Source organism: Bathycoccus prasinos (genome assembly GCF_002220235.1).
Source record: "Bathycoccus prasinos genomic : Chromosome_1".
In the NCBI taxonomy this organism is placed as follows: Eukaryota; Viridiplantae; Chlorophyta; class Mamiellophyceae; order Mamiellales; family Bathycoccaceae; genus Bathycoccus; species Bathycoccus prasinos.
This window is the reverse complement of record NC_024008.1, coordinates 123073-135698: the sequence shown is the minus strand read 5'-3', so window position 1 is coordinate 135698 and position 12626 is coordinate 123073. Positions and strand designations below refer to the sequence as shown.

The window sequence follows — 12626 nt, the reverse complement described above, 5'->3', positions numbered from 1 at the left end:
CTTTGCCACTGCTTTTGTGCAGGCGTCGTGGGCAGAAAACAAAACTTTGAATTCATTTTTTCACACATTTATCAGTCGTCGCGGATTTGCCGGCGGCACATTTTTCCGCGTCTCACTTCACACCGTTATGAAAATAGAAGACACGTTTCCTCTTCCTTCTTCTTCTTCTTCTTCTTCTTCTTCTTCTGCTTAAGCATTCGAACTACCAACGTTCCTCGTAGGAGTACCTCTCAACTCCCTATACCTTCGTTTCAACTTCACCCACGCGCCGCTGCTCATCAACACGCCTAGTAAAAGCAAAGCGAAGCCAACCGTCGTGGCAATTTGACACGTCCAACCGACCAACGATAAACACCTAAAGTCGTGATGATAGCACTTCTCGTCGCTACGATACATAGAACTCCACTTTCCAATCATTTCGCCGTCTTGCAAAACGTGTCGCACGTTATCCAACATGATCAAAGGAATCGAACAAAACACCAAGAAAACCGGTCGTTTTGAAGTCGTTTTGTTGCTCCCGCCACCATTACCATTACCACCACCTTTGATTGCGTTTCGGTTTTGGTGCCAAACGAGTTGGAACACGTTCGTCGTCACCGCTAAATTGATGCCGAAACTGATCGAATGCGCCATTTGCTTCGACGCTTGCGTCGCGACCGTCCCTACCATCCCAGCCACGAGTAAAGGCCAACATCACGACCCGATAATCGCCGGGAAGGAAAACAGAATCGTCAAAACAACCGTCGCGAGATTTCCTTTTCCTCCCGAGGAAGAAGAATTAAAAGGAGGTTGCTCATTCGAGACTAAAAAAGATGAATTTCGCATATTCGTCGTCGTCGTTTGTGCCGGTGGTGGTCACGCCTCGCAGTCGTCAATCTCTCCCGTCTCTTCTTTGTCTTCTTCTTCTGAATCGACTTCCTCGGAAAGAAGAAGAGGATCTAAAGCGCCACCCCTCTCTTCGTCCTCTTCTCTCATCATTTTCTTTTTTCTGTAAACGCTTTTTCTGTCGTTTTCTCGAAAAAATATGTATCCATAAAAAGTTGGACGACAAGGGAGGAGACCGAACAACAAAGATTTAGAGAAAAAAATTCAAAAATGAAAAAAAAATGAAAACGTTCCGTCTCGGACCAGAAACCATCACATTTTCTCACCACGCTTTTCTCTTCGCGAAAGAATCATCATCCCATCACAGAAAGGAGGCAGAAGAGAGAGAAAGACGACGAAAATGGGGACGACTTCTTTTGCCCCGCGCGAACAGGATGCAATTCTTCCGGACGCGTCTGGATTCGTTCGGTTTTACGAGACAACTTTTACGAACGTCTTCTCGAAGAAGAATGATGATGACGACAAAAAAGAAAGCGAAGAAGAAGAAAAACAACATCATTCGCTGCGATTCTTCAACCGTTCGAAACACGAAGGATGGTCGGTGTGCGCCGACGACGCGTTCTACGTCGCTCGGAGGTTTTATAAAACGACCACGGTGGTGAAGTATCTCAAAGACGCGGGGGGGAACTCGCAGTTTATTTTACCGTCCGTGAATATCAATCAAAACTTATTCGAAACGATTTGTCGAGACGTTTTGTTACACACGAGAGAGAGGACGGTGGAAGTGTACGAAAGCGAACCGAATAGTAGAGGGGATTTTAAGTTGACGAAACGCGGGAGTCCTGGGAACGTTTTGGATTTCGAAGATATCTTGTTCGACGGGAGCAAAGAGAACGATTTGAATAATAATAATAACAAGAACAACGCAAACGCGGATACGGATTCGTTACCGATCGTTTGCGCGGTGAAGTGCGTTTTGAAACAAGAGCAAAGACGCATCGGTTTAGCGTTTTTCGAGTACTCGACGAGGACGTTGCGAGCGTTGGAGTTTTCGGACGAGGAGAGGTTAGGGCAGTTGGAGTCTATTTTGGCGCAGATTAACGCCCGAGAGGTGATTGTGCCGAACGAAATTGATAAAGCGAGCGGAGGGGCGATGACGGCGGACGCGAAGAGAATCGCGGACGTGATCGATAGGTGCGACGCCATGCGAACGGCAAAAGCGAACAGCGAATATTTTCGAACGGACGACGTCGAGGACGATTTGAAGAGACTGCTAAAAAGTGGCGATAACGTGCAAGCGCACAGAAACGTTTTGGACTTGCCGCTGGCCGTGCAGTGTTTGCACGCGGTGATGAAATTCGCGGATATCGGTAACGACGCGCAAAACCACGGAAGGTGCGAGTTAGAGTTGTTTGACAGCGGAGCTCACGTGCGATTGGACGCGGCGGCGTTGAAAGCGTTGAACGTGTTGCCGAGCAGCGGTGGCGGCGGGGACAGATCGTTCGGGGAAACCGCCGGGAAAGGGAGCGGCGGAGGATTCTCCTTGTACAACTTGCTCAATCGATGCACGTCGCCGATGGGGAAGAGAGTGTTGTATCGATGGTTGAAACAACCGTTAGTTTCCGTGGAGAAGATTTCGGAAAGGCACGACGTCGTGGAGACGTTTTCTGAGGAAAGCGCTTTGAGAGACTCGTTGCGTAACGCGCACTTGAAGTCGTTACCAGACGTCGAGCGCTTGGCGAGGAAATTGGAGAAGAAGAAAACGACGCTGATGGATTTGTGTAAATTATACCAAGCTTCGAGCGCGATTCCGCACGCGATCGATTGTTTAGAGCGCATTCCTTTTTCCGACGAGACGAGGAAAGCGTTATTCATCTCAAAATACATCTCGCCGTTGAAAGAGTGCGTGGAAGAGGAAAAGTTGGGCAAATTTGAAGCTTTGATTGAGCACGCGGTGGATTTGAACAAGATCCCAGACGAGTACGTCATCTCCGCCGAGTTTGACGACACGTTGGCTCTCTTAGAGCAGCAAAAGATATCCACGGAGGAGGAAATCAACGTCGTGTGGCAAGAAGCCGCGGAAGATTTGACGATGGAAAGAGACAAGCAGTTAAAATTGGAAAAGAACAACCAACACGGGTACTTTTTTCGTCTGACGAAGAAGGACGAAACCGCGGCGCGATCAAAGTTATCGAAATCCGCGCAGTTCCAAATCTTAGAGGCAAAAAAAGACGGCTCTAAGTTTACGAATAAAAAATTGCGCGCGTTGAGTCAAAAGAGGTTAGAAATCGATCGAACGTACGAGGCGAAGCAGAAACATTTGGTCCAACGCGTCTTGGACGTGGCGGTTTCTTTCGTCGATATTTTTTTGAAAGCGTCGTCGGTGATGGCCGAGTTGGACGTCTTGTGCGCGTTCGCCGAGGTTGCGCAAAACGCTCCGACGCCGTACGTGAGACCGCAAATGACCAACGCGGACGAAAAAGAACTCGTGTTGCTCGATTCGAGACACCCGCTCGTGGAGGTGCAAGAATCCTGCGGCGAGTTTGTGCAAAACTCGTGCAAAATGATCAAAGGCGAGAGTTGGTTTCAAATTATCACCGGTCCGAACATGGGCGGTAAGTCTACGTTTATTCGCCAAGTCGGTGTGAACGTTTTATTGGCGCAAGTCGGGTCATTCGTTCCGTGTTCAAAAGCAATCATTCCAGTTCGGGATGCGATTTTCTGCCGCATTGGCGCCGGAGATTTTCAATTACGCGGCGTTTCCACGTTCATGGCGGAAATGCTTGAATCCGCGTCCATTTTACGTTCGGCCACGGAAAAGTCGTTGGTTATCATCGATGAGTTAGGTCGCGGCACGTCCACGTACGACGGGTTCGGTTTAGCCTGGGGCATCGCCGAGCACTTGGCGAACGAAGTCAAAGCGCCGTGTTTGTTCGCCACGCACTTCCACGAGTTGACGGAATTAAAAGGCGAAACTGGCGTTAAGAATTTTCACGTTTCCGCGAAAATCGACGTCGCGAGTAAGAAAATTGCCATGTTGTACGCTTTAGAGGAAGGCGCGTGCGACCAATCCTTTGGCATTCACTGCGCCGAGTTTTCCGGCTTCCCGGCTGAGGCGTTGGAAGACGCGCGCAAATGCGCCGAAGAGTTGGAAAACGGTGGTAACTCTGCTGGAAACGACGACAAAGAGAACACCACCAACAGCAATAAATCAGACGGGATCGACGATGCCGACGCCACGTACGGTCGCAAACGCGCCATGCAATTCCTGAACGATTTCAAAAACATCCCGTTACCGCAACTCGCGCCGCAAGACGTCATCGAACGCGTCAAAAAACTCAAAACGGAGTTGGAACGCGACGCGAGTAAATCGAAATGGTTACAAAACGTCTTCGAGGAAATTAATAAGAGCGCCGCTTAGACATTACGGTGAAGCAGACAAACAGACGAACAGAGAAAGAGAGAGAGACACGCGCATAATACTACTAAAACGTTGTAAAAATAGAGTACTCACACCAGAGAAACACAAAAGAACTTTTTCCAACAACACACAACATATTTTTGAAATTCGATGAATGATGATGATGGTGATGATGATGGTGATGACGACGATGATTTCCTCCCAAATTTGCGGTAGTCCTCCCAAATTGCGGTAGAAGGAAGTCACAAAAAAAAGATAATCATAAAAATGGGCAAAGGGGCAAACTCGTCTTCTAAAGTCGGCGGCAAAGTCATCGACGTCGTGAGAAAGAACGCACCATCGATGGTCGTCGACGCCGCTCCAGAAGAGAAGGAGGGAGATGGCGAAAAAATGATCGATAATAATATCATTCCGGGAAGAAAGTACACGCAAATCCGGGGGAAAACGTACGACATCACCGAGTTCGCGAAACGTCATCCCGGAGGGAGTCAACTCTTGATGCTGGCGCACGGAAGAGACGCGACGATTTTGTTCGAATCGCACCATTTGCGATCAGAAATCGTGGAGAAAGTTTTGAAGACGCTACCGACCGTAAACGTGGAAGAGAGCTGGTGTCCGGATGAAACCTTTCCGAAACCACTCGATTCGAGTTTGTATAAAAAGATACAGAAGCGAGTGAGAGAGGAAGTGGTGGAGCCGCGAGCGAGGAAAAGCGGAAGGAAAGCGAGAGGTGCGGGTGGGGTGAAATTCGACGCGTTTTGCGTCATTTTGTGCTACGCCGTGGCTTTATACATGTTTAATATGAATCCGACGGTTTTGACTGGCATGTTTTTAGGCTTCTCGGCGTATTGGAGCGGCACCGGGTTGCAACACACCGCCAACCACGGCGGGTTGACGCAATCCGGTTTTGTGAATGCCATTTGGGGGTGGTTCGGATGCGACGTGATTTTAGGGAAAAGTTCTATCGAGTGGAGATACCATCACATGGTATCGCACCATTCCTACTGTAACGAGGCGACGAGAGACCAAGACGTGTACACGTCCTTTCCTCTCATGCGATTGGATGAGAGTTTGGAGTGGAAGTGGTTTCACAAGTATCAAGCGTTTTACTCGGTCTTCGCGTGGCCGTTTTTGTATTTGGCCGCGCAAACCGGGGATTTCGTGAACGTAGTAATCACTAAGTCGAGCCCTGGAGTGGAGTATTTGGGATTAATGAAACACGAGCTGGCATTGTTTTACTTGGGAAGAGCGTTGCACTACGGGGTGAAATTCGCGTTGCCGATGTATAACTTTGGCATCAAGGCGTGCATTTTACCACTCGTCGCGTATTCCACGTTTGGGTCGTTCATTTTGTGTTGGTTTTTCATCGTCTCGCATAACTTGGACGGTTTAACGCCGGCAGCATTGCCGAAGAGAGCGCAAAACGATTGGGCTGAGTGGCAAATCCGCACGAGCGCGAGTTGGGGGGAATCGTTCTGGTCGTTCTTATCCGGCGGGTTGAACTTACAAATCGAACATCATTTGTTCCCAGGGATGGCACATAACTTGTACCCGAAGTTAGTGCCGATTGTGAAAGAAGAGTGCGAGAAAGCCGGCGTGCCGTACCATGGTCACCCGGGTATCTTTGGTTTGTTTCCGATAACCGTGAAGATGTTCAAGTTTTTACACAAGATGGGACAAAAACCAATTGCCACGAGAAGATCTAGTCGCGCAAGCAGTGCGAAAAAGGCGCTCTAATAATCTATTATATACTAATATGCTACGTGTTATGTGTTGTTGTTTGTCATTAATAAACCTATATCTATCCGTTTCGTCCATCATACACTTCGCCCGCCGCGGCCGACACCGCCACGTTCGCTCTCACGAAATCACCTTCCGCTAACGCCGCCTCGCTGTGTAAATATTTAGCGGCAACTCTCGAACCTTCCACTTTCCCTCGCGACCGTTTCAACATCGCGTCCTCTGCTATAACTAACGCCTCTTTCGTGTTGGCGACTTTAGGCGGCGTGCCGTTGGTGCGTTCACCGGGTAAGAGAAATTTAGGCGCTCTGGAAAGCGCTCGGGCAAGATTCAAGGCGTCCACTAACGCCTGGTTCGCGCCTTGCCCTTTAAAAGGCGACATGGGGTGCGCCGCATCTCCCAGAAGCGTAGTGAATACATCCACATTCGACGCCTCCTTATCCGACGTATCTTTCTTTCTACCATTCCGAAACACGATTTCGTCTTCTATGAGCATATCAAACGCCGGGTACCCGGACATGTTCTCGCTCCTCGTCGATTTCAACAACGTGTGGGCGGGTTCGCACCAACTTTCGCACCGCTTTCGAGACTCTTCCAATAATTTTTTGCGATCTTTTGAAAGCTCCACGGCTTCGTCGTACTCGCACGGGAACGAAAGTTGCCACATCATCGCGTGGGGGATGTTCGTGTACGTCGGGTCGACGTCATTTTTGTAGCCCAGTATATCTTCCGCAATCTCGTTCGTTGAAAATGGCATACAAAACAAACGGTTGTGCCCGTCGAGAATCTGGAACGCTTTGTTTTTACACAACTCGTGGTCCATGCCGTGGCAAATGCCGAGGACGACGAGGCAATCGAGGTAGTTCAACCCCTCGTGAATGGCGTCGAGGTTGTCAAACTTGTGCGCGCGAACGCGACTGAACAAACCGTCCGCGCCGACAACGCAATCGGAGAGTATTTTTTCACCGTTTGTGAACGTCACTTCTACGCGAGGGTCGTCGTTGTTTTCCCCGTCTTCTGATATCGTCTTGGCACTATCAAACTTCATCCCCCAACGAATGTTCTCCGGATTCACCGCATCCAACAGCATTTTTCGTAACTCCTGTCTCGGAATGTGCACGTTCCTCAACGAGTGCGCCACGCTCGGTAAGTGTTTACTATTGCTATTTGCAGCGCTCGCATCATTCGCCGTTCGTTCTTTCCTTTTCTCGACCGAGTGCCCGTACTCTCCCAACACCTTCCCGTTACTGTGCAACGCCACGTTCGCATCGGATCCAACTCCGTTCAACTCCAATCCTAACTGCTTCAACGCGGACGCCCCCGAGTACCTCTGCATGGTTAACCCGTACCCTTGCCTCCTCGCTTTGAACTCTTCGTCTTTCTCGAATATCGTAAACCGAATGCCTCGGTGCTGCAACGCGACGCCCAACGCCATCCCGCCGATGCCGCCGCCAATGATGGACACGTGACCTTGGCTTTGCGCGCTTGAATACTTGAGAGCGCTCTCGTCGCTCGCGTCGTCGTCGTTTACATCCACCAACCCGGTCCCTTGACAATCCGCACACGTCGCCCGTTTCTCTCCCATTCCTTTCTTCTTCTGTTTCTTTTTCTTATTTTCTACACCATCGCCTCTTTCCTTCACTTTGTCGTCTTCTGAATCGTCACCATCCCTGTTGCGATGGTACGAGTTTGGATACATCTCTCGTTTCTCTTGCCTCTTCTTCTCCTGCCGTTGCCTTCGGGATTGCGAAATCAAAACGCCCTCGCCTCGGCATTTTGAGCACGCGAACAACATCAGATTACCACCACCGAGAGGAGAACAATTGTTGTTGTTGTTATTCGACGCGTTCGCTCCCATATCGTTCTTATTAATGTTGTTGTTGTTGTTGTTGTTGTTGTTGTTGTTGTTGTTGTTGTCGTTCGTCGTCGTCTGTTTCGCCGCCACGGGGAGCTTCGTTGAAAACGAACGCCTAATCCTCCTCTTACTCTCAGGCCTTGTCAAAGCAGTGAAAGAAGTAAAAGTGAGAGAAAAAGAACTACAAGAGAGTTTTTGTAGTCGTAGTATCGCGCTGAAACTGCTTCGTTGTCGTGACAAACAAGCAGTTGAAGAGGAAACGCACGCGTTCATGTGCGTGCGTTGGATAAATGAAGAATCAGATTTCCCCTAACAAAACTCTTCATTTACTCACGCGCAGATGATGAAGAAAAGATGATGAAGGAAAAGAAGAAGACGACGAAGAAGAAGTCGCGGGGCTTGTGTTATTGGTATTATTAAGAAGGATACACGGAGAGAGAAAAAGATGATGAAGAAGAAAGCGAGAGCGAGCGTGCAGAAATCTTCTTCTTCGGCAACATCATCATCGGCGACGTTTACGACGACTCAGACGACGAGTTCTGAGAAAAATTTTCGACAAATAATAGCATCAAACGCGACGAATACTAAAATATCGACTGGATGTGTGTTCTTGTTGACTCTTTTGATCGTTTCCGCGGTGTTTATGACCGAGAATACTCAGTCGTATTCCGAGAACGAAAATCGAACACCAAGAGCTGCTTTTGGTCTGAACGAAGACAAAGAAGAGTATTTTGATCCGGAGACGTTCACTTTACCGGTGTACTTACCACCGTCTCCCACGGCACCGAATGCACCTCCAGCACCGAAAATTGCGCAGAGCAAACACGACTGGTCGCGAGAGCAATACGACGTCGCGAAAGAGATGAACGACGGCGAGTCGCTGAGAGCGATTAGCGGTCAAATTTTCGGCGGTTTAGATTACGAGGTGCCGTTTACTCAGAAACCGCCGAAAGCGACGCAAACGTTTTCGCCGTGCGCGGCGTTGTACGCTGGCGCGCAGTGCGTGGAAAAGAACACTTTGCCAAAATGCGTGAAGACGATGAACGCGTTGCCGTTTAAGAGTGACGCGTGGATGTCGCTCCACACGGGAGGGAGAAACGGGAACGAAGGAGATTTAGCCGGGAAAGCGCAGTCGTTGCACGGACTGTTTGCGAATGGAGCAGAGTTTGGGGAAATTAAGAGGGAAGTTGATGCGACGTACGGTGGGTTTCCCAGCGCAGACTGGTTGAATAACACGCGAAAATCGCCCGGGAAGTACGCGTTGGCAAACGCGTGCGCGTTGGTCCACAGCGACGGGAAATTGAAAGGAAGCGGTTTGGGACACAGGATAGATAAACACCATCTCGTGATTCGTTTGAACGACGCGCCGGTGAGAGGTCACGAAGAAGACGTTGGGAGTTTCACCTCTGCTCGATTTTTAGGCGAAAAGTATTTTCGAAGAAACGATCGGGACGATAAAAATTTAGAGCGAGCGGCGAGGGAGTTTCCCGACGAGAGTTTAGTCGCCTTGCACTGGTGTAAAACGAAACAAGAGGCATTGCACGGCAAAGCGAATCACGAGAGTCATTGCAGGAAAGAGAGCGTATTCAAAGCGGCAAAGATGAAAGCCCATCTGTTCAATCCGAAATTTGTCGACGCGGTATCCACGAGCTTAGAGCTGAAAGAAGACGAATCGCCGTCGGATTTCTTCATCGCTTTGTTGGCGTTGACGCACGTGTGCGCACGAGTGCACGTGTACGGATACAACTTGTACGATAAAAGAGATTTGATCAAAACGAAGCACACGAGTTATTTAGGAGAGATGAATGGGAAGTATCACTTGCCGCGACGGTACGGAAACGTTCCAAATGCAAAGAGAGGGGTCACGAAGAAACCGTCGTTTGAGAAGGAATCGCCGAATGGTTATTTTTACGCAAAGTTCAACAGAATCGCTCCGGACCAAGTGACGATTGAAGCGAGTGGATTACACAAACCTGGACTGATGGGCTCCGGTGCTTCCTTTGCGGGATACTCTCTTGGTGAGTATAAAGACCGAAAAATGACCGCAGCAAAGAAAGGTTTGCGTCGTAAACTGTTATCGAAGTCGCATCTGCGGGCGGAATCTCCCGAGGAAGTGGAAGATAAAGAACAGTTTTGCGTTCGCGCGTTGCACCACGCGGGTGTCGTCGCGGCAGTTGAAGCGAGCGGGAGAGAAGGTGGGGGACTCTACCACGCCCGAGAAAGTCTCACGCGATCTAAGATAGACATGCCTTCGCACCCTTCGCAAAAATACACGACAGGTAGGAAGAAACACGGATGATGAATTAGCTTTTTGAATGATGTAAAAATTGTATAGTCATAGCTTTTAGTTTTTACCGCTCAAGACATCCAGTAGCTTCTTCTTATCGATCAACTTCCCGTGTCTCAAGCTCACCATGAACTGTTTCTTCTCCCTCTTCTCTTCGTCTAAGTACACGTCTAGTGGTAAAAATGTCGCTTCAGCTACTTCACCGTACGAACTCTCCGGCACGTTCCGCAATGGCGCTTTAACCGCCTCGGGATATTTCACCACCGTTTCGATTCGATTCCCCCAAAAGTCCATCGAAGATATTCGCAACTTCTTCTCCGCATCGCCACTCGTACTATTACTATTAGTGTTATTATCATCATTATTATTAGTATTGCTACTGCTGTTACTATGACTACTCAACAAAGCTAATTCGCCGACGTATCGATTCGCAAACTCTTGCAAAGCGAACGAGCACCCAATCGCCCCAAATGCACTGGCGGACGCGAACACCATCTGCGTCGTCGCAGTCACGTTTTCGATATTTCCTCCATCTCCTCCTCCAAACACGAGCAAAAGAGGTGTGCTCACCGCCCCGATTGAGAATACCTGCAGCAGTTTGAATCGAACAATCGCTCGAAAGAGTTTCACGTTTGGACCTTTGTACAGGAGACGCACTTTCCCGGTAGGGGTAGGGGTTTTAATGTCGTCTCTTTCTCGAGAAGGAAAGGAGGAGGAGGAGGAGATGAAAAGAGGATTTTGGCGAGTAGTAGTGCTGGTGTTGTTTATAGGGCGGTATACGCGATTGAGGTCGCGCGACCTTCTCGCTGCGAGCGCGTAAAGCGTCTGCATTAATTTGTGACGATGTGCAAAAACAAAGAACAAACAACAACGCGAACAAATACAAATCTATAGTATTAAAACACCAAATTGATTAGAAAGTCCCGTCTTCCAAGGAACTGACGTACTCGCAGAAACTAAGAACGCTAGCATCGGCATCGTTCGTACTGGGAATTTTGTCTAATTTTGCGGGCATGATTTGCCCGTCTTTCCCAACCGGTAATTTTTTATCCGGCGCGATGCCTACTTTGTTGATATCTGTGCCTAAAGGCGTTTGGTACTTCGCCACGGTGACGTTTACGGCGGACCCGTCGCTCAGAGGGACGATGGTTTGGATTAAACCTTTACCATACGTTGGTTCGTCGCCGAAAACGGTCGCCCGATTGTTGTCGCGCAAGGCGGCGGTTAAGACTTCCGAGGCGGACGCGGTGCCTTTGTTGACGATAACGGAGAGTTTCTTATCGTAAACATTCTCGAGGGGTTTGCCGTTGACTTCGAACGTATCGCGCACGCCTTCGGCGTCGGCGATTTGAACAATCAAACCTTTCTTCATCAACTGCGAGGCGATATCTAACGCGCCCGGGAATAAACCACCGGAGTCGTCTCGTAAATCCAAAACGAACGAGTTGGCGCCTTTTGCCGCTAAATCGCTCAACGCCTCCTTGGTTTTCGCCGCCGATAACGAGTTGAACGTTTGCAATTTAACCACCCCGATGGAATCACCACCGCTTTTCGATGTGCATAAATCCGATTTCACGGGAACGACCGCGTATTGTTTCCTCGTCACGCTCAAATTTTTCGTTTTGCCCGGCGTCGCGCTCGGTTCGATTTTCAACAAAACGTCCGAACCTTGCGGCCCTCGCAACAACTCCGCGACTTCATACAACGACAACCCAGTCACATCGGTCGCATCAATCTCCAAAATCTTATCTAACGGCTTAATTCCAGCCACGTACGCCGGCGCATCAATCGTCGGTGTCACCACTTTCACGCTCAAATCCGAATCAATCGTCAACTCCACCCCTATCCCGCTCACGTTCGCGTTCATTGTGTTCTCGCTCACCGCCGCGTATTGATCCGGTTCCAAAAATCTCGTAAAAGGATCGTCCAATTTCTTCAACATCGCTTTAATCGCCTCGTACGCGTCTTCTCTCGACGGCATTGGTGTGTTTTTCACCGTTTGCTCGCGATACTTGAACCAACTGACCCCGTTGAACGTCTTGTCCACGTACGCTTTATCCACCGCCCGCCACGCTTCCAAGAATAAGAGCTGGTTCTCCGTCACCGCGTTCGCGACTCGAACATCAGTCACGCCGAAGATGCAACAACACAGAGCCCCTGCGAAAAGAGTAGTCGCGAATGGATTCGTATTCGCATCGTCGCCTTTTTTATTCTCGTCGTCATCATTTTCAACATCATCCAAAGAAGATACAGGTGAAGAAGAAGAAGAATCCCCTATCCTCGTCCTCCTCCCTCTCGTCGTCCTCAAAATCCTCCTCCTCAAACTCGAGTTGTTCTTTTTGTTATTCTGAGTAGTATTAATATCGTGCAACGGTTTTGACCCTGAGCGCATCGTCGTCATTGTAAAAGTCGTCGTCATTATTGATGATGAGAGAAATAATGATGAATGACGACGCTTCTTTTCGTGCGATGCAGCCGTCCTCTCTCTTCTGTTGTTA

The 12626-nt window shown here is 49.1% G+C and overlaps 7 protein-coding genes across 7 annotated transcripts; 3 read left to right on the top strand and 4 right to left on the bottom strand.

Annotated features, from left to right (window-relative positions):
• Positions 1-189: 189 nt before the first annotated feature.
• Positions 190-633, bottom strand: Bathy01g00730 (predicted protein; the record flags this gene model as incomplete). The annotated part of the gene is made up of 1 exon (XM_007515359.1): positions 190-633. The coding sequence occupies one exon, from the start codon at positions 631-633 to the stop codon at positions 190-192; it is 444 nt and encodes a 147-aa protein (XP_007515421.1).
• A 592-nt stretch (positions 634-1225) lies between these two features.
• Positions 1226-4246, top strand: Bathy01g00720 (DNA mismatch repair protein msh-2; the record flags this gene model as incomplete). Its single annotated transcript, XM_007515162.1, has 1 exon — positions 1226-4246. One exon carries the CDS (start codon positions 1226-1228, stop codon positions 4244-4246), a length of 3021 nt encoding a protein of 1006 aa, XP_007515224.1.
• A 267-nt stretch (positions 4247-4513) lies between these two features.
• Bathy01g00710 (predicted protein) lies at positions 4514-5983 on the top strand (the record flags this gene model as incomplete). Its single annotated transcript, XM_007515061.1, has 1 exon — positions 4514-5983. The coding sequence occupies one exon, from the start codon at positions 4514-4516 to the stop codon at positions 5981-5983; it is 1470 nt and encodes a 489-aa protein (XP_007515123.1).
• A 64-nt stretch (positions 5984-6047) lies between these two features.
• On the bottom strand, positions 6048-8114 carry Bathy01g00700 (predicted protein; the record flags this gene model as incomplete). Its single annotated transcript, XM_007515567.1, has 1 exon — positions 6048-8114. One exon carries the CDS (start codon positions 8112-8114, stop codon positions 6048-6050), a length of 2067 nt encoding a protein of 688 aa, XP_007515629.1.
• Positions 8115-8289: 175 nt separating this feature from the next.
• On the top strand, positions 8290-10124 carry Bathy01g00690 (sialyltransferase; the record flags this gene model as incomplete). The annotated part of the gene is made up of 2 exons (XM_007515411.1): positions 8290-10036; positions 10081-10124. The coding sequence occupies 2 exons, from the start codon at positions 8290-8292 to the stop codon at positions 10122-10124; spliced, it is 1791 nt and encodes a 596-aa protein (XP_007515473.1).
• Positions 10125-10185: 61 nt separating this feature from the next.
• On the bottom strand, positions 10186-10959 carry Bathy01g00680 (predicted protein; the record flags this gene model as incomplete). The annotated part of the gene is made up of 1 exon (XM_007515173.1): positions 10186-10959. The coding sequence occupies one exon, from the start codon at positions 10957-10959 to the stop codon at positions 10186-10188; it is 774 nt and encodes a 257-aa protein (XP_007515235.1).
• An 82-nt stretch (positions 10960-11041) lies between these two features.
• Bathy01g00670 (carboxyl-terminal protease) lies at positions 11042-12529 on the bottom strand (the record flags this gene model as incomplete). Its single annotated transcript, XM_007515427.1, has 1 exon — positions 11042-12529. The coding sequence occupies one exon, from the start codon at positions 12527-12529 to the stop codon at positions 11042-11044; it is 1488 nt and encodes a 495-aa protein (XP_007515489.1).
• Positions 12530-12626: the final 97 nt, after the last annotated feature.